This window comes from Canis aureus, chromosome X, assembly GCF_053574225.1.
Source record: "Canis aureus isolate CA01 chromosome X, VMU_Caureus_v.1.0, whole genome shotgun sequence".
NCBI classification, from domain to species: Eukaryota; Metazoa; Chordata; class Mammalia; order Carnivora; family Canidae; genus Canis; species Canis aureus.
This window is the reverse complement of record NC_135649.1, coordinates 114,181,567-114,205,904: the sequence shown is the minus strand read 5'-3', so window position 1 is coordinate 114,205,904 and position 24,338 is coordinate 114,181,567. Positions and strand designations below refer to the sequence as shown.

Genomic DNA, 24,338 nt, shown 5'->3' with positions numbered 1-24,338 from the left:
CCCGGGAACAAAACATGCAGAACGTGGGACCTAAGTTCTGACTCGTTATATTAAATGGGGGAAAAAAAAAAAGAAAAAAAAGAAAGAAAGAAAGAAAGAAAGAAAAAGCAGGAGACCGTTTTCCCGGTTCGGGTACCCAAGGTGACCAACTGCGGGCGTCCCGGGGCGTCCCCCGTGCGGCAGGAAGATCTGGACCGGGAACGGCCGAGCAGGGGCTGGTCTATTCATTTAACATCAGCCTGGGGGGGTCCCCCCTCCAAAACCCCAAACCACCCAGGAAGCAAGACCACGCCGGAGGGCTCGTTGCGGAGCTGCTTGCGAAGCGACACAAAAGCGGGCAAGCCCCGGGAGAGCCCCCCCGGGGGACAGCCTGACCCGGGCTATTGTCAGGGCGCTGGGTACCTTTTCTGTCCCGGCTTTGTTCGGCGCTTTCCTCGGCGGCACTTTCCATGGCGGGCTTCATGCCGTCCCCCCAAAAACGCTTCTGCCCCCGCGCCCCGGCTCGGCTGGCTCCTGGACGCGCGCGCGGCTCACGGTGGGCTCTGCCCCGCGGCGGAGGCGGGCGGCCGCGGTGTCCCCGGGCCGGTGTCCCCGGGCCGGCTGCTCCACGGCGCCGGCGGCCGTCAGCGAGCACCCCGAGACGGCGAGCCCCGCGCCTCCTCCGACGGCCGCGCCCGCCCAATGCTAATCGGCCCTCTCGGGGAAGAGCGGCTCGGTGACGTCACGGCCCGGAGGCGGCGGCGGGGGGAGGGGACGGGAGGGGAGGGGAGGGGAGAGCCCCCCCACCCCCCGCGTCACTGCGCCGCGGGGCGCCCTCCCGCGCGAGCCCCTTCCTTCCGTCCTGCCCCGGGGTGCAGGCTGCGGGACCCCTCGCGGGGCATCCCCCTCTGGCCGAAGTCCACCCCCCCCCTGCCCAGGAGGAGCCGGGGCGCCCCCGCACCCGCTCGCTTTAGCATCCCTCTTGCCCGCTAGGCGATCTGCAGCGAGCCGCGGCTCCTAAACATATACGTACGCATAATGATGCGCACACCGCGTTCTGCACGGTGTGTATGAAAGGGAGGAGGAAACATACCCAACAGGGAGGGAAACCCCACACGTGGACTTAACAATGGCTGCATGTGGGGCGCCTGGGGGCTCAGCGCCTGAGGGTCTGCCTTGCGCCCAGGGCGTGACCCCAGGGTCCCAGGATCCAGTCCTGCATCGGACTCCCCGAGGGGAGCCTGCTTCTCCCTCTGCCTGTGTCTCTGCCTCTCTCTCTCTCATGAATAAATAAATAAAATCTTTTTAACCCCCCCCCCCCAAAAAAAAAAAACAAAAACCAATGGCCTATGCAATTTGGGATTACAATTACGATCCGCTCCCTGTCGGGAACCAACACCTGTGACAGCAAGGGAAACGGAGCTCAAGCCCGATTCACACAAAGGTATCGCTCCATATGTTAAAAGTAAGCGCAACACGCTACAAGGGTATCTGGCTCACATCTTGGGGACTTCTGGGAAAGAAAATGGAAAGAGGATGCTTTTTCTTGCTGGGCATGATTCTATATAGAGCTTTATTCATCAGAAGCTCTCCCCCCAAGTCAAAAGGCTGTTTTCAAGAGCGGTCTAAATGTCCAGCATAAAGGCTATTATTGTACCAATAATGACTGACCGCTGCTTTCACGGCTCCTCTTGCACAGCCACATCCTAGGGGACCACAGTCCTCGGCCCAGCCAAGGACAGAAAAGCCTTTATCGTGGTCATGAGCCATATGTGTCCGAGCATTGCTGGTTTCTGTACCACGATTGAAGCACTTGCTTGACCCCTTTACCTTCACTGCCTCTATCCAAGATATTTATAGGAACTCCAGTCAACTACCAGGATGAACCCTGAAAACCACGCGGTGAAGGGCTCTCCACCCGAGGACACCCTGCCACTTGGTTGGGTTGAGCACCCACCTTAGAAGCGGACACAAAGACAAGGTAGAGACCACCCTCTCCTAGCTCATCCAAGGTTCGGCGCTTTGTTGCTCAACACTTCCAAAAAAAAAAAAAAAAATGTGGGAGATCCCAAATCCAAATCCTGTAACCACCTGGTCTTTTAATGCCTTAGTTTGAGATAATCCCCCAAACCTTCTACATTCAATACCTCTGGCCCCTGGTTAAGCCAGAAAGGATTGTGAAAACCAGTTTAGCCTGTTCCAACATTTTCTTCTAATTTTACTTCTTGCTTCTCACTTTAACCATCCTCCTAGAAACCCACACCCACAATCAACTATTCCTTTAAATTATGGCCCCAGCCTTTTGTTGTCTCATGGCAAGAGGAGTGGGAATAGCACGGCAGCCTGACACTTCACACGCTCGGAAAGAAGTCGCTTGTGATCTCCCCACCTCCACCAGAAAATTCGATGATGCGCCCGAACAGGAGGGTCTTGCACATTTTTGCAAAGGCTACTTAAGAGCATTCATGCCAAAAGGTGGCAACCGTTGCTTGCTATCTTCTTGGCAGTTTAAGGTACAATGAAAACCAAAACAAAATTCAAGTCAGCACCAAAGGGGACAATCGTGACCGGCTAGGCTATTGGTTTTGTTTTCAAAGTGTCTACCAAGACCATGCAATCGTGGAACTGGCAGGACAGAAGACTTTCTTGGCTCTTACTTAAGAATATTATTGTTAGGGCCCCCTGAGTGGCTGCGGTGGAGCGTCTGCCTTGGGCCCAGGGCCTGATCCTGGAGACCCGGGATCGAGTCCCGCATCCGGCTCCCTGCATGGAGCCTGCTTCTCCCTCTGCCTGTGTCTCTGCCTCTCTCTAGAGTGCCTCTCATGAATGAATGAATAAAATCTTTAAAAAATTATGATAATATTGACTACGAACAGTAGTTTCACATGGTTCAACATTTGCATGTTGAAGGCTCTAGATTCAATATGGAAGACATTTTCAACTTAAGGCCAACTCTGGTTTCTGTATCAGTCTTAGAAATCAAAACCATTGGGACAAAATATTCACAGGCTCTCAGGTTGATACCTTGATCCACTTTCACCTTAAAGAACGATATGCAAATGAGCATTTCCCCATTTCCACCCTGTTCACAGCTTCACCATCTCTTCACTGGGCTCACAGCTTCACCATTTTCTCTTCACTGGGCTGATAATGTCAGATGACACTAAAAGTTACCTTTGTCACTGTACAAACAGCCTCAAAATCTCATTGATGTCTACAAAAAACCCTCTGAGTTGGAAAAGGCATGATAGAAAAATCGTTAATAGCAAGAAAGGAGAGTACACATTTATGACATTTCTGAGGTCTGCATCCATTTTTGGCCAGAACAATCAGACACATAGAATGAGTAAGATGGGAAATGTCTCAGAAAGCTAAAAAGCATCCTTTGGGCCCCATGAGTTAAGTCAGTCCGCCTGAAGGGAACACTTCTGAAAGCCACGACAGGAATAAGCAGCATTGACACCAAATGGCTACGTTAGATCAAACCATACAAAACTGTGAATATTGAGGGCACCTGGGTGGCTCAGCCGTTGAGTGGCTGCCTTCGGTTCAGGTCGTGATCCCGGGATCCTGGGATCAAGTCCCACACCGGGCTCCCTATGGGGAGCCTGCTTCTCCCTCTATGTGTCTCTCACGAATACATAAAATCTTTAAAAAATAATATTGACTATGAACAGTAGTTTCACGTGGTTCAACATTTGCAAGTCGTCTGTAGAATTCCAGCCAGTTCCATAAACATGCCTAACAAGTGCTAACATCTACAAGAAGCACAAGACTTCACAAGAGATGGTGCCTGTCTCCAGGTGACCCACAGACTAAGGGGCCACAGAGGACCCTCCTGAAGCAGGGCGATGCTGGGGCTGCAAGGACTCTTGCATCCCAACAGAGAAGTTGAGAGGAGGGAAAGAGAATTTGGGGAAAGCTTGGCAGGGCTGAGCTGGCTGCTGCTGGATGGTGGGGAACTGCCACGTAGGAGAGGGCAGGGAAGGGTGGAGAAGGGGAGGAGAGGGAAGGGCAGATAAAATAGCAGGAAGGAGGAGAGAAGGGAAGGGGGAGTGCGCCCCAGGAAAATCCGGAAAGCACAGGAAAAGGGTACCCTGGGTGGGTCAGGGAGGCGATTTTTCGGACAGAGGGTGCAGAGCACAGGGGGAGTGTGTGCTGCGGGTGGTGCGGGGGTGGGGTGAGGGGGGCGAACACATGGAGGGAGGAGGCTGAGCCCTAGGGTGGGAATCAGGTAGGTGAGGCCTCCTCAATGGCTGGGGTGGGGGGTGAGAACAGATCTGCTCTGCTCAAGGTCGCGCTGGGACCAGGAGGGGCAGAGCGCAGAGGAAGGCGCGACCCCAGGGCCACCTCACTGCATCCGAGCGCCTGGGGAGGAAACAAAGGGTGAGAAAGGGAGTCTGGAAGCTTGGGTGAGCGAGGACCCGGCCCCAAGGAGGGAGGGGGAAGACGCGGGGGGGGGGGGGGGGGGTCCAGGGACGGCAGCCAGAAGAGGGCTGGAGGAGAAGGCCCAGCGCGCACAGGGAGCAGCCGGGGGAGGGGGGAGGCCGAGGCCAGCTCAGCTCGGGCGCCACCCTCTGCCCCCCCACTCCCCGCCCCCCGACTCTCAGGTCGAGGACGGTGGCCCTGCTTGGGTTTTCATCGTGGCTTTCAGCAGACCGACGCTGCCCCTCTGGCGGGTCCCCGACGTCCCCCGTCCCCCTAGGGTAGGGGCCCCGCGGACAGAGCCCGTGTGGGCGCCCCAGCTCCGGGACGTCCCTGCTCCCCACTCCCCGCTCCGCGGCGGGTGCGTTTAAATGACCGGTGCACACTGAGATGCGCCTTGAGGGACCGCGGGATCCTACATAGAAAAGGAAAGCGAAAACTTGAAAGGGGGGTGAGGGGCCAAGGAGGGAAGGGGAGAAAAGGCCGAAGCGGGAGGAGGAAGTCGAGGAGGGTCCACGAAGCGCTACACGGAGGGTCCGATGTTGTCAAATACGGTGGAAGGAGCCAAGGGGGCGCCTGGGGGGCTCAGTCGGTGAAGCGGCTGCCTTCGGCTCAGGTCATGATCTCCGGGTCCTGGGATCGAGCCCCGCGGCCGGCTCCTGCTCAGCGCGGAGCCTGCTTCTCCCTCTCCCTCTGCCCCCCGCCCCCCCCCCCCCAAAAAAGGGAAGGAGCCAAGAGGAAGAGGATGCTCCCAGGGGCCAGGTGACGCACTAGGGCTCCTGCCTGTGTCTGCCCTCGTGATCCAGCTCCCAACATGTCCAGATAATTTTGATTTTTCCTTCTGTGATCGATTCCATTTTAATATCTGCCCGGGTTTGTGACGAACAGCTCGGCCAGCAGGTGCACCGTGTGCGTACGTGTGGAGGGTTCCCCACTCCAGCAGGATGTCCTACGATTCAGCTCAAGTCTGACACCATCTCCCGGGGGACAGCGTCACATGGCACGGGTTAAGGGCTCAGTCCCATGAGACACCCCCCCAACACACACTCACACACACACACACACACACACACACACAACCATCCCCCAACAATTCGGATGCCAATTCCAAGTCTGGGTTGACTGGCCAGCTATAGATCAGAGGTTCCAACGACTCCCTTCCTTCTTGGATTCTATTAATTTGCTAGACCAGCTTCTAGAACTTAGAGGAACATTTTACCTACTAGATTATGGGTTTATTATAAACGATGTTAAATGATATGAATCCAAAGCTAAACAAAGAGCTGCCCGGGACAAGGTATGGGGAAATGTGGGAAGCTTCCAAGCCCTCTCCCAGCGCAGGACTGTCCCCAAATCTCCATGTGTTCAATGAACCCAGTCATTTGGGGGTTTTATGGAGGCTTCATTACAGAGGCACAGTTGATTCAATCATTGCCAGAGGTGGGGAGTGAAGCTTCCAACCCTCTAATCACACAGTTGGCTCCACTGGTAGCCAGCCCCCAACCTGAGCTTCCAGAAGTCACCTCATTAACATAAAAAAAGGCACCTGTGTGGCTCGCCATTACAGGAAAGTCCAAGGCTTTCAGGAACTCAGCATCAGAAGTGGATTCAGACCAAATATTTATTTCTTACAATAAATCACAATTTCACAGGCTCCTAGTAAATTTGCCTTACATATCTCATATGCCTGTGACCCAAATAATTGACGGAAGTGTTGAACATAACAAGACCACAGGGAGAGATTCTTGTGTAGGCCACTATAGACGTCCCCCTACTTAGTGGACTGGTTCGTTTGTTCGTTTGTTCATTCATTCATTCATTCAGCCAAGGTTCATTAAGCACCAAGTGCATGCCAGAAATTGAGTCACCATTCTATGTTATATGGCCGTGATTGTTCAGGCAACTGAGAATTCATCAAGAGTGGGATGAACACATGAGAAGGCACAATAATCTACCTACATATCCTTATCAAGGTCACAGGGCTATCAATAAAGCTTGTCGAATGCCTACTCCTTCTGAGGTGGGGAACAGGCAAAAGAAAAAATTAAATGTCCTTACTGCCTACAGGCCACTGACAAGTCCCTGAAACAGGCAGAGTGACCTTCCTCTAGGGACTCAGCTGCCTCGATGTGAATACTTGGCTAAGGGCAAAAGGCAATCTTAGCGCGACCCCCATATTCTGTGAGTCTACTTTTTTTTTTTAAAGATTTTATTTATTTATTCATGAGAGACACACACAGAGAGAGAGAGGCAGAGACACATGCCGAGGGAGAAGCAGGCCCCATGCAGGGAGCCTGATACGGGACTCGATGCTTGGACCCCAGAATCATGCCCTGGACCGAAGGCAGGCACCAAACTGCTGAGACACCCAGGGATCCCAAGTCTACTTTAACATATAGAAATTCCTTTGGGGATCCCTGGGTGGCGCAGCGGTTTGGCGCCTGCCTTTGCCCCAGGGCGTGATCCTGGAGACCCGGGATCGAATCCCACATCGGGCTCCCGGTGCATGGAGCCTGCTTCTCCCTCTGCCTGTGTCTCTGCCTCTCTCTCTCTCTCTCTCTCTCTCTCTCTCTGTATCTGTCATAAATAAATAAAATATTAAAAAAAAAAAAAGAAATTCCTTTGGAAACTTCTTTTATCTCTACCACCCCGCCCTCCAATATGTGTTGGCAATCATCCCCCCAGCATATGACCCACTGATACATATCTGAGGGGTCTCATGACAGAGTTTTTATACGAAACAGTAATAAATGACCTTTTCCCAACAATAGCTAGCCCGTCAAGGTTCTGGAAACCTTGTTTCCAAAATACCTTGGAGACTTACACTGTCCTGAACCCCCTCCCAACTTGAGAGCATCTAATCAGTCACCCGTTGCAACGCCAGGACAGCTCTTTCTGCCCGAGAGTCCTGCCCTGTGCTTTAATGAAATCCCCTTGTTGCACTGAAGTTGTGTCAAGAATTTTTTTTTTTTTTCAAGAATTCTTTTTTGACTGTTCACTCCTGGACCCCAAGTTTCTTCTTCTTCTTCTTCTTTTTTTTTTTAAAAAGATTTTATTTATTCATGAGAGAGACTGAGAGAGAGAGGCAAAGACACAGGCAGAGGGAGAAACAGGTTCCATGTTTTGGAGCCTGATGCGGGACTCGATCCGGGGACTTCAGGATCACACCCTAGGCCAAAGGCAGGCACTAAACCGCTGAGCCACCCAGGGAGCCCGACCCCAACATTTCTATATCACTTCCACTTTCCTGAAATTATATTATAGGTTTCTTCTGGCCTCAGAATGATTCCTCGTGATGAGGAGTCATTCAATCACCATAGAGGGATGTTTCCATATTTATTCAAACTACTAATTCCTCTGAAATTTGCGCATTTCAACCAAGAGTTTTGCCCCCAAGGTCCAGCCTCTTAGTACCGGAGACTCAGCCTCCTTGTGGCCCCACAGCTCCAGAGGTCAGAGCCTCCTTCCTCTCCTTCCCACTTACCTCTCTTTCCATTCTGTCACTGCTTGCTTGCTTTTTCTAAGATTTATTTACTTGAGAGAGAGCAAGCATGTGCATGTGTGTACGCCGGGATTGGTGGGGGGGGGGGCGCTGGCAGAGGGAGAGGGAAAGAGAATCTCAAGCCAACTCCCCACTAAGCATGGCTCCGTTTGGGGGCTTGACCCCATGACCCTGAGATCATGACCTGAGCCAAAACCAAGAGTCAGGTGCTTAACCGACTGGGCCACCTAGGAGCCTCAGTTGACAGCCTTTATAGATCATCTATCCTCTCCTGGTGATGGATGCTCCCTCCTTTCTCATGAGCCAGCATGCCCTCCAGATTCCCCAAGCCCTTTCTTCTCACCCCTGAATAAGGAGCTAAGACTGCATTTGTGGAAGACATCATGCTGACCACCTCTAATCAAGACAAGCAACTCACAGCCAGTGAGTTTTTCCAAGACCTATTCTTTCCACACAATTTCTGGGGCCTAGGGACGACACCTGGGTGGCTCAGTGGTTGAGCATCTGCCTTTGCCTCAGGCCATGATCCCAGGGTCCTGGAATTGAGTCCTGCGTTGGGCTCCCCCAGGGAGCCTGCTTCTCCCTCTGCCTGTGTCTCTGCCTCTCTCTCTCTCTCTCTCTCTCTCTCTCTCTCTGTATCTCTCATAAATAAATAAAATCTTAAAATAAATAAATAAATAAAAGAAATTCTTGTTAAGTGACTCGTATTTCACCATATTCCCCATGATAAAATTAAAGATGTGTTGTAGTAGCAAGTATCTGAGCCTTAGAGGGAAAAGAATTACAGACACAAGAATTACAAAAGAATTACAGACACTTAAACCTTACCTTTGAAGCAGAAAAGGTGCTTTTCATATAGAGTAGAGACAATATTCAAAATATTAATGCTGTGCTGTGTTCAAAATGTTGTATCAAATAAAAACCACAAGAAGTAGAAATAGAGAGCCAGAAATGTGAAATAGGATTGTTTAGAATTGGGTCCTTTCCATGACTGGACCTTCCCAAAGCTTTATCAATTTGGCAAAACTTTGGCTTCCCTTTACCAGAATGAAATTTCTAATTTCACATCCAGTGTGGGTTTTTGATGCCTTTTGATTCCTTATTGCTCTTTCCTGATTTCCTCAGTCCCTCCTCTATACGTGTTATACTTTCCTTTATAGGAAATGACAGATCAGCTCAGATGATGTGTATAAAAACTCTTACAAAGCTCCGTAAGTACAGGCCAGCGGGACAGGTGTTCCTCTTTAATGGTGGAGGTGGCCCCCAGGCCGGCCCTTGCCCCCCCAAACTGGCTAATACCGGCCACGAGGAACAAGCACCCGAGCCCCCGTGTCAGCCCAATCCCTTCCCGATCTCCTCGGCTGTTTAACGACAGCAAGTGTCCTCATGAAGCCGCAGAAGCCGCCCTAACGGTGACAGCTGCGTTTAGCAAAAGCAAACCGGGAGGGCTGATGAACCTCTCTCTCTCCTGGCAAAAACTCCCCTGAACGTCCTTTGCAACTAGGAGAGGGTCCGGAGGGGAGAGCCTACCGGGGCCAACCAATTCGGGGGCAGGGGCTGTCCAGCGGAAGCACTACTCTCAAAGGCTGCAGAGGTTGGAAGAGCTCCTGGGCAGGGCTGTGTCCCAGAGGAGGAAGGTTCGAGAAGGAAGAGGTGGTCCACAGTCAAGGCAGCCAGAGGGGCAGACTTCCAGCTCCCTTACCAGTGTCAACAGAAAGACAACAACGGAAACCAGCCCTTGGCGGGGGGGGCAGCTAGTGAAGTCTTGGGAAGCCAGGAGAGGCAAGCGCAGCTGGCTTTCTAGGGCTTTCTAGGGAAATCGGGGAGTGACAAGAAGGCAGGAGGAACACAGGAAGGAAGAGAGGCCCCAAGTGTAGCAGCGGGTGGAGAGATTTAAGGTGCTGGTGGAGGCGGATGGGCGAGGACTCGAGATCCGGGGAGAGGTGGGGGGCCAGCCGCGGGGAGCACGGAGCACCCCCCTGGAAAGTGGGAGTCGGGAAGTGGGGAACGAGAGGAAAGAAACGGACCCAAGATTTAAGGAATTCCATCTCAGAAGAGGCGGCGGCGAGGGCAATCGGATCGGGAGGTTAAAAGGCAGTGGGGGGTGATGTGAAGGGTGCCCTGCTTCCTGGATTGGGGCCCCTTCAGAGCCCCAAGACAGAGGGACCAACTGGCCCACTTTTGGGGTGACATAAGGGAAGGGAAGGCAGTCTTGTTGGTCCTGGGCAGCTCTCCCCGTGTCCAGATTGCTCGGGGCCTGGAGGGGGGCTGAGTCTCCAGGGGATCAGAGACCCCAGGGAACCCCGGGGGGTCAGAGAGCAGAGGGAGCAGGAGGGAGATGAAGGATGCCGATACCCCGCTGTGCGGCTCATCACACAGGACGGAAGTGGCCCCCCCAGGTGTGCAATGGAACCACACCTAGGGCCCAAATGGCAACGAGGATCGGATGAGGAGGTGGTTTTGATTAAAACAGCCAAATCCCCACTTCTTGCCGTGCGCAGGAGGCGCACCCCAGGAGGCAGGCTGCACTGACGCCTGCTTCCGAGTTATCCCGTCCCTGGGGAGCTCCGGGTCCTGGGGAGGGTGGCTCTCCCGCCACGGCTCCCAGTGGTCGCATCCACCACACATGTACCTGCCGACGTGACGAGGACAGGCCGTCCAAGACCCCGTTAGCTGTTCCGCTGCAGCTATTGGGATCCCAGGCATGTCTTCAGGACGGTGCCTGCTCAGCTTGCCAGAAAGCACGTGGCCAGAGGACACTCTTACCCAGGGAGCTGGTGGCTCAGCCTCAAAGCGGGGTGAACCTGGGGTGCTCTGCGGGGCATTTGCCTTACATCATCTGCCAAAACCCCAACCCACACCGCCTCCCCAGCTCCTCTTCCCTTCCTGAAAGGCACAGCTCCAAAGCCCTGCTCCCTCGCAAGGGCCTCCTTGGTTCACCCCACTCGTTTTTTCTCTTCTCTGCATCCCGCCCACCCCTGTCTCAGTTACAAACACCTAACTACACTGGAAAGCCGCTGCCTTTACCTGCTCTCCCCTCCCCCCAGGTGGGAGACAAAGACACCCACCTGGATCCAACCCTATCCCTCACTGTCACCCCCCCTCCGCCCCCCCGCCACCCCGGAAGGTGGGTCTCAAAATCTTTGGCCTGTCTTGCTGCAGGAAGCCACACATTTTCCAGTTCAAGGTTAACCCACAAGGCAGGTGGGCTGTGAAAATTCTCACAAGGTAAGTTGGAAAGTTATGGGCTGAGCCTGGCAGGGTGAGGATAAAGATGATGCGGCCTCTTTACACGTCAGAAGTCCGGGTGAGCGGCGGTGCCCCCTCCTCGCCCCGATGGGTGCTGCGGGGCTATCACCTTTCCCTAAAGCGGCCTCCGTGTGTGCATTAGTGGGTGTCTCTGCATCGGGCTGCTGGGTAAAGGCACCTTATCAGGTGGGCACCCCCCCAGGTACCTCGGGGGGACGGGACCCCTCTGAGCCCATGCTCCGCAGCGCTCTTCCTGCTGACCTGGGCAACAGGCGAGCGCAGAGAGCCCTGGGGGCCGCTCTCCTGCACGGTCACCAAGTCATCACGAGGGACCCTCAGTCAGCTCGCTTCCGGAGCCGGCTGCACCTGCTACAGGTACAAGGGCGGGCGGGACGCGGAGCCCAGCAGCCAGGCTCAGCGCAGCATCCGGAGGGTCCACAGCCCCCCGCAACGCGGGACGCAGCTCGGGAGGCACCGAGAGGCCCGCGCCCAGGACCCGACGGGGCCCACGGACCGCCGCTGCCGCAGGAGCCCCAACCCACCTCCTCGCTCGCCGGGATGGAGAAGCCAAGACCAAAGGGAGCCAAAGGGACGTGGCCAGGGTCACACGGCTGCTCGGGGGCTGAGCTGAACCCCAACTCGGGCCACTGGATGCCAAGGCTGGGAAGTCAGGAGTCGGGGGGTGGCTGAAGATCACAAGGGCCCGAGTGACCAGGTGACCGGCTGCATCAGCTGCTGGACCCAGAGAGCCCGGGGGGCTGCCCAGGACTCGCTCAGGACGGCTCTTGCACAACCAGCTCCATTCTCCCAAACCCGGTCATCTGGTGCCACCCCCCTGCCCAAACCTCTGGTAAAATACAGAGCGACACTCCTCCCCAGTGAGCGGGGCCCACGTGCGCATCCTAGCCCACCACCCCTTGCGGCCCAGCTGGACGCGGGCGGCCCCTGATGCCCCGGGGCCTTCCTGAGCCTCAGCTCTGCCGTCTATTCACGGGGCCCACGGAGCGCTCCGCTCCCCAGGCTGCAGTAGGGCAGTGAGCACATGACTGCACAGAAAGCCTCGGCACGACGCCTCCTACGTGGTACTTGGGAAGCGCGACTATTTCTATCTTGCAAGTTCTTATGCTCCCACCACCCTCGTGCAGGTCCAAGGAGGCGGCAGAGAGAGCAAGGAAGAGCCGGCGATTCTACATCCTTCCCCACCTTTCCCTGTCCCCGAGGGGTTCACTTCTGAGCCCTTGTCCGGCTGGACGGGATCTTTCAGGGCACTCCTGACTCCCGCATCTCCCCCAGACCTCCCTGAGGAGGTGCAGCTGGGAGGCAAGGTCTGTGATTAAGCTGCAAATAAATAAATGGAGCTAAGAAGACTAAGGCAATGAGATTAAAAAAGACGTGTCTCCAAGGGCGCTCTTTAACAAATTGTCAAAATTGGTTTCTGGAATCTGGAGGATGTTGCTAACACCTGGGTACTCAGAACCAAATTAGATTTGCCTCTGATTTTTATTTAAAAAGAAAAAAACGGCACAGAGAGCCCTGCCCTCATGAAGAGCCTCAAGCTTGGTTTAATGCTCTGATGTCACGGTCTTGGCATTCCTAATAATTTCATCTTTAAGTCTGTATTTCGCAAATGAAGCCTGATCGGACGATGAGGCAGGTGCGTGAGCAGAGGAACCCCGAGCTCCTTGTCATCCGACCCGCACACGACATTCATGATGGCCCGTGAGCACAGAGTCCCAGTAGGCCCACAAGGCATGGAAAGTTCAGTGAGCTTCCAAATCAGTACCAGGGAACCAGCGTGCTGTGTTTACACTGGGTAAGCCCTGGCTCTGCCACTTGCCGCCATGAGGACTTGGGCTGCTCACACCTGAGCCTCTGCTTTCTCATCTGTCACAGGCAGGACAGATGCTTTGTGAAGCCTGCCCGGCCTCTGTGGGCCACTGGGCCTTAAGTGACCAGTGCAGCAGGATGGTCATAAGAAATAAAAGAATATCACAGAAGGAATCCTGCAGCCCCTATTCCCCCATCACTGTTCCTGTCCACCTAAGTCATTTAACTGTGCAGGGCAAACCATCTTTCGCCCGCTCGAACGGACGTCTGAACACCCTGCGATGGATTGATTCCACTGGGCTCCCGGCATTCTTTGGAGTGAGGTGCTAACAATTGGTTCTTTGGAAGTATGTGGCCCAACCAAGCTGTTCTCCGCCTTGATGTCACTGACCCGTGCCCTCTAACCTCTCAGAGTGGCCACATTACACTCATTTTCTTCATATGCTAAGACCACAAAGAAAGTGGCAACCAGTTAAGTGATCACCAAATTAAGTGATCACTCACTTAAAAATATATTCTAGAAATAAAATGGATAGGGGCACCTGGGTGGCTCAGTCGGTTAAGTGCCTGCCTTTGGCTCAGGTCATGATCCTGGGGTCCTGGGATGGAGCCCAGCATCGGGCTTCCTGCTCAGTGGGGAGTCTGCTTCTCCCTCTGCCTCTGTCCCTCCTCCTGCTTGTGCTCTCTCAAATAAATAATAAAGTCTTTATATATATATATATATATAAAAGAAAATGGATAAAACTTGGTACTATGCAGTAGACTAATACAGAAACTGAACTTGAGGGCAGCCCTGGTGGCTCAGCAGTTTAGCGCCTTCAGCCCAGGGCATGATCCTGGGGTCCCAGGATCGAGTCCCGCATCGGGCTCCCTGCATGGAGCCTGCTTCTCCCTCCACCTCTGTCTCTCTCTCTCTGTCTCTCATGAATAAATAAATAAAATCTTAAAAAAAAAAAAAGCAACTGAACTTGATATTACAATGTTTTGGGTTTTTTCCCCCCAAACACAAATCCAGTAGACTGTATTAGCCTAAAATTGGTTAAGATCTTTTCATAGATCAGAGATTATATTTTTTGTATAACCACAACTAATTATGTACCTTTTAACACTTAAAAAATAGGCTACCGGTAGGCTCGGCTAGGAAGACTATGGTATTTGTCAGCCCTTGAACTGCTGGGGGGATTGAGGTGTTCTGGGTTAAGCACGTGGCGTCATCTTCCCCTCGTCTACTCTAGATGTGACCTCCCCAAACTACCTACTCAGATGGATGATGCACAACCCAGACAAGCAGTCACACCCCAAATTCCGATCAACACACCAAAGTCTGAAAACCGCTCGTTTACAGAAGAGTACGATTATCCAACGTACAGCTTGACGGCCTACTTGAGATTTGCCAATACGTAGCTTGACGGAGTATTTGAAATCTACTTTCTGGTATTAGAATGCCTGCTCTTGCTAGTTCAGGGAAACACCCAGGACCTGTGGACATGTAATTCAAAAGCCCTCAGATGGAAGGCTACAGAAAACCAGTGTCTCGCTGGGTCAGCCACTGGGTGGTCCGGAATTAGTATAAAATACGAATTGCACAAAAATGTGAGCAATTTCATTTTGTCTGCTGCTGATGAGAGTCCACACTAAAAAAGACCCCCCCACATACCCGATTAAGAAGCGAAAAAATAAAAAAGACCTCCCAGCCACATACTTTTAAATACGGTCACATTTTTTTTTTCAAATGCAGTATTTCATTAAATTGCCCCTTCTGTTTATTTTCTGGGATGGAAATTCGAAGCAGGAGGAACTCACGTAGGTCCTGCACCCCACTAAAACAGTGGGTTCTCCAAGTTGGAAAACACCGAGACGACTTGAAATAACCACCCCTGCAAGGTCAGACGTAAGATATCCTAGGGTGTAGGAAGGCCACCAATGGAGAGTAAATCTGAGCAATCTCCTAGAAATCTAATATACTATTTTACATCATTAAATCGCACACTACGTCTTCTTCCTGGGGAACAGACTCGCAGGATCTCTAAGGAAAGGGCATCTGAGGACCGATGTCCATATAGGTCCCGACCTCAGGGAATGGACACGGGACACGAGGCCCATCAACTGCTGGGTCTCCACGGCCGTAGCTCGGACTCGGGTTGCACGCAGCGTGGCTACATGTGCAAGTTCACGATTTTGCCAAAAACGGAAAATTGTGACTCTAGGTCCCAAGAGTGTACGACAGAGCCCCGAAAGAACTCTGGGGCCTGGCTGCACAGCTGCTATAGGTCATCGCTTTGAAGCCAGACAGATGCTGAGGACGGACTCCGACGGTGCCCTAAGTTTCTAAGACAGAACAGAACCCTCGCTCTCCGCTGAAAAAACTAGAAGAGATTTTCAACAGGTGATTTAAGAACACTCTTAACAGGAAACGGATCTCCAGAAACCAGCATTGGTTCTTGAGGAACAAGTAACACCAAAATAACCTGCTTTCTTTTTTCTAGTTAAATATTTAATCTGTGAACTGAACATATTTCAAAAACAGTACATTAGAAAAAAGTGATCCCCCCCCCCATGGCCACCTTCTGAATCAGTTTTATCCAAACTCTTCTCTTGCATCTCCAACACTGTTTGTTTAGCCATCCAGAATCTCTGTCGTTGCCAAAGCACTAGCTGGAGTCACCTCCTGGTTTCCCAGAGCCCCTTATGTTTGCTGACTTGGGAGCGGACACCCAGCGCTTCCAAACACTGCAGGTGCCACAGCCAAGTGCACAGCAGCCAAGTGCCCACTCACGTTACGGGGGACTGTACCCAGGTCAGGTAGTCATGGTTCCTCCTAAATTCTACAATGGTCCTTTCTACATCAGTGGCATGACGTCTCGCTATAACAAATATATTTTTCTTTTAAAGATAAGATTATCAGGGGGGATCCCTGGGTGGCTCAGCGGTTTGGTGCCTGCCTTTGGCCCAGGGCGTGATCCTGGGGTCCTGGGATCGGGTCCCGCATTAGGCTCCCTGTGTGGGGCCTGCTTCTCCCTCCGCCTGGGTCTGCCTCTCTCTCTCTCTCTCTCTCTCTCTCTCTCTCTCAGGAATAAATAAATAAAAATCTTTAAAAAAAAAAAAAAAAAGATTACCAGCTCAGGTGAATGCCATCTTCCACACTGACCTCACAAGCCATTGGACAAAACCCTTCCCCTGTTTACGGGGGTCAGACAGGTGTTAATGTTGGTGACACACCAGTATACTTTAAAACATGTTCGTTCTAGGGTTGCCTGGGTGGCACAGTCGGTTAAGCAACTGACTCTTGCTTTCAGCCCAGGTCATGATGGCAGGGTCATGAGATGGAGCCCTGCATCAGGCTCCATGCTGAGCACGGAGTCTGCTTGAGATTCTCACCCCCTCTCCTCTGCGCCTCTCACTTGTGCGCACACACATGCACTCTCTGTCTCAAATAAATCTTAAAAAACAACCGTGTTCATTCTATGTTGTCAATCAACAAACAATTTGAGGTCACTTAATCATATACTCAAGTGGAATCAGAATAGGCTACTGTGATTTCAAAGTGGCCGCTAAATGATGGGTGTCAATTCAGAGAAGAGGGTACCAAGTACGATGCCGCTGGGCTTTAACCCTGTGTGCCGTGGAGGTGGCAATGTCACCTACGGCCCTGAGAGTGCAAGCCATTTACCTTCATTTTACCACCTAGGCATTTAAGATGAAGTTACTGGAGTCAATCTAGAATTTCTTCACAGAAGCCACAACGAGAAGAGTTTTGTTCGGTTCTTCCCTGATTTTCTGGTCCAGCTTAAAATAAATGTCACGCACACAATGAATTCTAAAGCAGGAGGAAAATTTTAAAACCGTCTAGCTCTCCTCTCCTTTTCTAGTCTGTAATTGGGAAAGACAGGACTAAACATTCAGGTTTCTTGACTCTCAGCCAAACATGCTCTTGTTTTTGCCTGATGCACAGTTATCAAAGTAAATATTCTGTTAGGATAAAGCTCAAATGCCAAATCCGCAATGCACGCACTCGACAGAGATAATTCTTCCTAAAATACACATTACATCTTTGCAGAAACACATGCATGTATTTCACAAAATACCTTTTAAAAGCAAAATCGTATTGGGCCAAGACAGTGTAACAGTAAAGACAACATAAATCTTTGGAAATCAATGCTTGTTAACATCAATTTATCTTTTTAATGAAAAGCCACTGATAAACCATGCCATTGGATTAAGTGAGCTAATGTATGCCATGGGCTTTGCACAAGAGCTGGGAACACTCAATAAAAAGTAGCGGTTATGATTAATAGGCAAGACAAGAGTGGGGGTGAAAATTCGTTTTTCACGAAGGCAATAAAGCTCCAGGATGGAGCTTGTCAACCAGCCCCGGCCACAGGATAATGGATGGATAATGGTCACCTGCTCCACCCGCTCTCGGGGGAGAGCCTAGGATTATGGGAAATTCCCAGCTCCCAAGCTGAGGTCTCACTCATTCTTGCCCACTCAGGAAAGTAGACCAAAGTGCAAGGAAGTGACAGCAGTGTTTAAGAGTCGAAGCATACACTTATCAAAAAAAAAAAAAAAAAAAAAAAAAAACCGAAAAGAAAGAAAGAAAGAAAAAGGAAATCCACACACACTTCCATGCTTTATTAGCAACAAACTGGAACTTCTCACCAACAATTGTATAGCACGAGTGTGATACGTTCCACAGCTGAGAATGGTTGCTTTGGGGGAACATGAAATGCCTCCAAGCACTTAAAATGATAAAGCATTAAAAGAATTCAAGCTGCTGCTGCTGCTGCTGTTGTTATATCATCAAAGAAGAAATGCTCCCTAATGTTTGCAGTAAGAGAGAAAAATAAGCAAATTCTTGATTTAGGCCAATTCTTCAAATCCCCAAATTAAATATGAGTTTGTAGCTTTCTTCTTTTTTAAGTGCCTGTTTCTGAGGGTTGGCAGAGAGAGGATAAATTGAACACAGCACTGTGAAACTCATATGTATTTAGAAAATCTAAGCATTTTTTTTAAGATTTATTTATTTGAGAAAGAGAGCGCATGCATTCGTGGAGGAGGTGGTGCAGAGGCAGAGAATCTCTAGCAGACTCCCTGCTGAGCATGGAGCCCACACAGGATTCTATCCCACCACCCATGAGATCACAACCTGACCCTAAATCAAGAGTCTCGCCCGACGGAGCCACCCGGGTGCCCCACAAACATTTTTATTTCGAATTGGCCACCCTGATAATTAGCTTGTTTAAAATGTCAAAACTCCTATTCGAGGGATTTGCTGTATGACCTTTCCTGCTGCTCAGAGAACAGTCTCATGGGTCAAAGTGACAGGTCATTTGTCATATTCACACCCAATAGTTGATCAGTCAATATGTTAATTACCTGGTTTACTTACTCCTTTTTTAAAAATTATTTATTTTTCACTAATGACCGCTAATCTCTTTTGGTAATTTTCAAAAGGAAGTGAGATCTAAATTTCAAACCTGTCAACCCCATACTTGTTTTTAATACATTCAGCGGGGCAAAGACAGAAATTCTTCCACGGTGTAAACAATTATCACGAACAAAAAATGTCTACTTGCTTTTGCTCCATCTCACTTCGGCTGCCCTAACGGCTCGCAGTCTGAAACCTCTGCCTAAAATTTTAACTTCTGAACTTTTCAGCCAGAACATTTGCATTTCCTTCTCTTTTGCCCTTGTCTTTCCCACTCACAAAAAATCCAGATACCTCATTATTTCTCAATTACAGTTGTACTAAGGCTTACAGCTGGAGGTGCACAGAAGGTGACGAAAGCCAATTCTTTCGTCTTAAATACTTGTAATTTAGTGCCAGCAGCACCGAAAACCGGTTCTAAACCTTTTAACGCTTCCTAACTCATTGGTCGAACCTGACACACATTTATCAGGCTCCAGCCACATGCCAGGGATGGTGCCAGGCTCCGGGAAGCTAAAAGGAGAGTGGAGGTGGTTTCCCATTTGGGCAGCGGAGGGGATCTTGGGCGCAGAGGGACACAACCACTTAGGATCAGCAAATACCCACCGAGCCACCGAGGGGCAGGCCTCATCAGGGCGGCTGCCAGCACACTGGACGGTCCCCAGCACAGGCTCCGTGTCCAATTCGTTGCCTGGCACAGGCCCAGCATCCGGCCTGGGGCAACTGCTATGGGGGTCACTGATGAGTCAACAAGAGGGACCTGGTTCTCAGCCTCCCCAGGACACACACCATCCACCACGGGAGGATGGCAGGTATTGGGGGGGTGGGCAACTGCTATGGGGGTCACTGATGAGTCAACAAGAGGGACCTGGTTCTCAGCCTCCCCAGGACACACACCATCCACCACGGGAGGATGGCAGGTATTGGGGGGGTAGGGGGGACAGTGGGCATGGGGCAGGGATGGAGCGAAGCTCCACTCACCCCACTCACCGGAGAAGGCAGGTAAAAGCTGGGGGGTGCAAGTGTCAAGGAAGCCTCCTGGAGGCAAGACTACCTGGAGGGGTACCTGAGGGATACGGGGCAGCAGTTCTCACCCAATGATGCTTTTAGGAATTTCATACAGTCTTCATGAGTCCCAGACCCCACTGTAAAAACTGAGAGGTCACTATTTCCCCCCCACTCCACCTGGGGAGCAAGCGCCTCAGTATCTCTAATTAGGTCCCAGATCCTCACCTGCAGGGCCTGGTCATATTGAGCCCACACACTTGAAAATGATCAAAAAGATTAAATGAGGATGCAGCCAAGTGCGGAGAACAGAGCCTGGCTTCTACACCGAGTGTTAACTATACGTTAGTGTAGATAAAAGCTGGTCATTTACACGTGCCCTTCTCAAAGCCATCATTATACAAGCCTTTTTTCCAAGTTGCCATCATTATCAGCGGCTGCCTGAGCCATTAAGAACTCTATGAGGGTTTTGCGCATCACTGAGTTTCAAAACAGGGGCAAGGAGTCCGGCTTGCAGGGGTTTACTTAACTCCCACTTTCATTCAACTTATACATTTTTTAAAAAGATTTATTTACCTTAGAAAAAAGAGAGAGAGAAATCATGAGTGGGGGTTGGAGCAGAGGGGGGGAGAGAGTAAGAAAGAAAGAATCCCAAGCAGATGCCTTTGGGGAGTGCAGAGCCTAACGTGGAGCTCGATCTCACAACCCATTGGATAATGACCTGAGTCAAAACTGAGAGTCAGATGCTTAACCGACTGAGCCACCCAGGCGCCCCTCAACTTTCACATTTTTTTTTAAAGATTTTATTTACTTATTCATGAGAGACACACAGAGAGAGGCAGAGACACAGGCAGAGGGAGAAGCAGGCTCCCTGCAAGGAGCCCAATGAGGGACTCGATCCAGGGACCCCGGGATCACACCCTGAGCGGAAGGCAGACGCTCAACAGTGGAGCCACCCAGGCGTCCCAACTTTTACATTTTAATAGTGAAATGCATAAGTGGACAATCACTGCTAGATGTAAAAACAAACAAACAAAAAAACCTCAACAATGGGTGCCTGGGGTGGGGGCTCATTCGGTTGAGCATCCGACTCTTGGTTTCTGCTCAGGCTGTGATCTCAGGGTTGTGAGAGAGACCCCCACGTTGGGCTCTGCACTCAGCACAGAGTCTGCTTAAGACTCTCGCTGCCCCTCTCCTCCCTCTCTAAAATAAACAAGATCTTTAAAAAAAAAATGCAGCAAGATTCTGCATTAACTCACACACAGGCAAGATGCTACTCAGAATAAGATGGCTCTTGAATGCTGATCTTATGCCACCTGTCGAGGTCAAACAAATGAACAAAACACGTGTTCAAACATTGGCTGTGATTGGAGTTTGAATGAGACAAGTCTTGGACTTGCCATCATTACCAGTTGGCACTTTAAGTCACTAAAATTAGGTGGCGGATCTGCTTCTTCACTATGACTTCCTTGACCTGCTGATTTTAATCAGAAAAACAGATTATTGGTAGCTGCTGAGCGGCTGTGAGTTTAATGCCAAACCGTGCCTACCATACCAATGAACACAGCCCAGATCTCAACTTAAAGAAGAAACAAATCCACAAAGTCTGTCATTTAAAACCTGCGTGAGTCCAGTACGTGAGCTACTTCTTTGTAGAGGAACGAATGAGCTCTCACCCTAGTTTCTATCCAATGAAGTTCCAGGGGTATAAATAACCTCTCCTTTTTACAGTGTAAAGATTTAGCAGCTTTTCACAATTTATGATCATGAGAAACAAAGATGCAATGGTTAAGTTTTTTTGTTTTCTGTTTTTTTGTTGTTAAAAAAGCACATTAGAGACCACCGCAATAAAGACATTGTATAGTTAGGGTTCGCACTGAAAGCACACCCCCTGCAGCAGCTACTAAGCACTCAACACAGACCTAGAATTCAATTAACATTCATTTTCTAGCTTCAAACGGTGGTGTAAAATTCACTTTCGGGCACTATATAGACTACACTACAAGTATACATGACAAATACACAAATTGCCTCCAATGAGTCATGTGAAATTTCAATTTGGAAGCACTTTTGTTGGTCTTAATGGCTATTTGGCAATGCGAGCATTATTCTTCAGTTATAAAATTCGCACATTTAAAGAACTAACTGAGCTAAAACGTGCCCACAGGAATTAAATCAATGCACTTCTCTGCATAAAAACCAGCCAGTCAGAGCAGGAAGGAAAACATATTTTTCCGATTGCTGAACGGGGGATTCCACATCCAGTACTGTCATCTCATTGTACCGAAATCCTGGCTCAATCTGCCACAGAAAAATCCAAGTTTAACACACGAACAGCGAGCCCCACGGTCTCCAGCCCGAGGATCCACAGGCCCCTCCGCTCGCGGCCTGGGCTTCATCGAGTTTTTGCCATCGCCAACTGTTTTTCTTTTTTCTCTTGGCTCTGCCTGGTGCGGGAGGTGCAAGGCCTCGGGTGCCCACCCCGCCGCCCAGCGTGGGGCACCCAGCCTTCCAGCAAGGGGCCGGGAGAGGCGGGCCGGGCCGCGGGCCGAGCAAGCCCCTGAGAACCGGCTGAGCCCCGGGCGGCCCGCGGCCCCGGGGGCGTCACGGGTGAGCGGAGCTGCCGCCCGGCTCAGCCCCTTTGTCCCCGCACAATACGGAGCGCGGAGCCTCCCCTGATCATCATTCATATTGCAGCGATGACAGGCCCCGGGCGGGCTCGGGAGGGGAAGCGGGCCTCAAATTAGCATATTTCTCCCGTCCACACAATGGAGGCTTTTAAGCTCCAGTTTTTTAAGACCCGGGGCGAGCGGGGAGGGGGGATCGAGCCGGGCCGCTCTTAGCAACAGTGTCTGAATGTAATGATTGGCCTCCCTCAAAGCGAGTTTTTTCAATCTTCTTCAAACAGGCCCCTCCAGTGGCCTCAAAACTTCGTAGACAGTGTGGATCGGGCCCCTAGGTAATCAGCGTCCTCCCTGGCGTCGTTCAATTGCAATTAAACTGGGATTTAAAAAATTCACTCTGAACCCTCAACCCTTCCTCCAATCCCTCCACGGAGCATGGCATCTCCCTTCCCCCTGGAGAGATGGACAAAGTGAAGAAATGCAGTTATTGCAACACTTACGGGGGGGGGGGGGGGGGGCGGGGGGCTCAGAGGGGATGCCCTTGCCTGGTTGGTCTATAGGTTTTTGATCTTCGTAATAAAGTGGGGGGGGGTGGCTGCGAGGCAAGAGGGACGCCCCGATTACCCTGAGACCCGACTCTGGGCTGTGCTCCCTGTTTGCTGAAGACTTTGGGTCACCCTGGGCCCGAAACTTGTAACGGGCTCGGGCTGCCAGAGCAGACAGGAGCATCTGAAAGGTCACAAAAACCACCGTATCAATCCAGTAAACCTCTACGAGGCCAGCCAGAGAAGCGATCTGTGTTTCACGCCACCAGATATAAAGTCCCCCAAAGATGGAATCGCAACCCCAGGGGGAGAAATGAAGATCTGTCCAGCTGGGAAGGAGTTCTTTGAAAGGGCTCTGCCCCCCTAACAAGAACTCCAGACCATCAGAGATCATTAAGGCGATGCCTTCGGTAGGGCTCAGGCTGATCTTGACGGACCCCGGGCCTGGAGGCTGGCCCAGTTCGAACCTTCCCGAAGGCCAAGATGGAGCCAGGCGCCGGCTCAGGCTAAGCTTGGCTCTGGAAGGCGGCCCATGCGCTCCTGCCTTCTCCCTTCTGGAAGGGAGAAGGAGGCGGCTGAAAACGATGCTGGGGCCATCTGCTCTGCCTCCCAACCGTGCCCCCGCAGGGCTGGCATAGCCTCCTGCCTTTAATAGATGCCTGACACTGTCCCCTCCCCCGGGCCCGTCCCCACATGGGGCCCAGGGACCCAAAGTGCACCTGTGTGTGTGGTCCAGTCTCCAGTCGCTGATCCTGGCTCAGCCTCTCCTTGTTCTCCAATGCACCCTCAAACCCCTGGCTCCCAGGCTCCCACCTCCATCTCCCTCTCTACAGTGCGTGCACACACGTGCACACACGCGCGCACACGGGGGTGCGCACACACACACACACACACACACCCTTTCTCTATTTACTGCTGTCTCGCTGGTCCACATCACCTGTGAGTGTGGGCCTCCCCCTAAACCCAGCTCTTCAAAAGATTTGAGCCCAATCTAAAAACTGATGTTCATGAATCACTAGACTGTACACCCGAAACTAATGGAAACACTGTATGTTGACTGGAATTACAATAAAAGCTGGGGGGAAAAAAAGGAAAAACACATTAGTTTTTAAAAGGAAAACCAACAAAAAGTGATGTTCAAAACAATAGCTTGATTCTCTCTGGTCAGATCTATGGATCCAATGCACTCAAGTCAAAATCCTGACAAGTCTTTTTGGAGCTGTCAACAAGCTAATTCTCAGGTTCTTCTGGAAAGAAAAAAAAAAAAAAAAAAAACTAGAACAGCCAAAATCATTCTGAAAAAGAACAAAGTCAGAGGATTCACATTACCCAATTTCAAGGCCTACTATAAAGCTACATCAATCAAGGCAGCGTGGTTTTGACAAAAGGACAGACACATAGATCAGTGGAACAGAACACAGAGCCCAGAAATAGACCCACACAAATAAACTCACTTTTGAAGAAGGTAATTGTATAGGCAAAGAATATTCTTTTCAGCAAATGGTGCAGGAACATTTGGACGTCCATATGCAAAATATGAAGTTAGGCACATATGCCTCACATAAAAATTATCTCAAAATGGATCGAAGACCACAATGTTAACCTATAAAACTCTCCGAGGAAAATACAGGGGGAAATCTGTGCGATCCTGGGCTTGGTGACAGGTGTTTAACATACAACACTGGAAGCAAGATCTACAAACCATGGGGGGCCTGGGTGGCTCAGTTGGCTAAAGGTCCGCCTTTGGCTCAGGT

At 51.1% G+C, this 24,338-nt stretch overlaps 1 protein-coding gene across 6 annotated transcripts in view; it reads right to left on the bottom strand.

The window, feature by feature from the left end:
- GPM6B (glycoprotein M6B) overlaps positions 1-24,338 on the bottom strand; it is a 160,974-nt gene that overhangs the window by 45,196 nt on the left and 91,440 nt on the right. For 2 of the 6 annotated variants that reach the window (XR_013374880.1, XM_077888824.1), the window contains exon 1: positions 403-620. The exons of 2 other annotated variants lie outside the window; for them this stretch is intronic. Coding sequence is in view for 3 of the 4 variants with exons in the window: in XM_077888824.1 (XP_077744950.1) it covers positions 403-463 (61 nt within the window). In the remaining variant the exon portion in view is untranslated. Of the gene's footprint in view, positions 1-402; positions 621-24,338 lie in introns of those variants that run through there. 2 more of the 6 variants (XM_077888823.1, XM_077888825.1) reach the window with 2 other exon arrangements.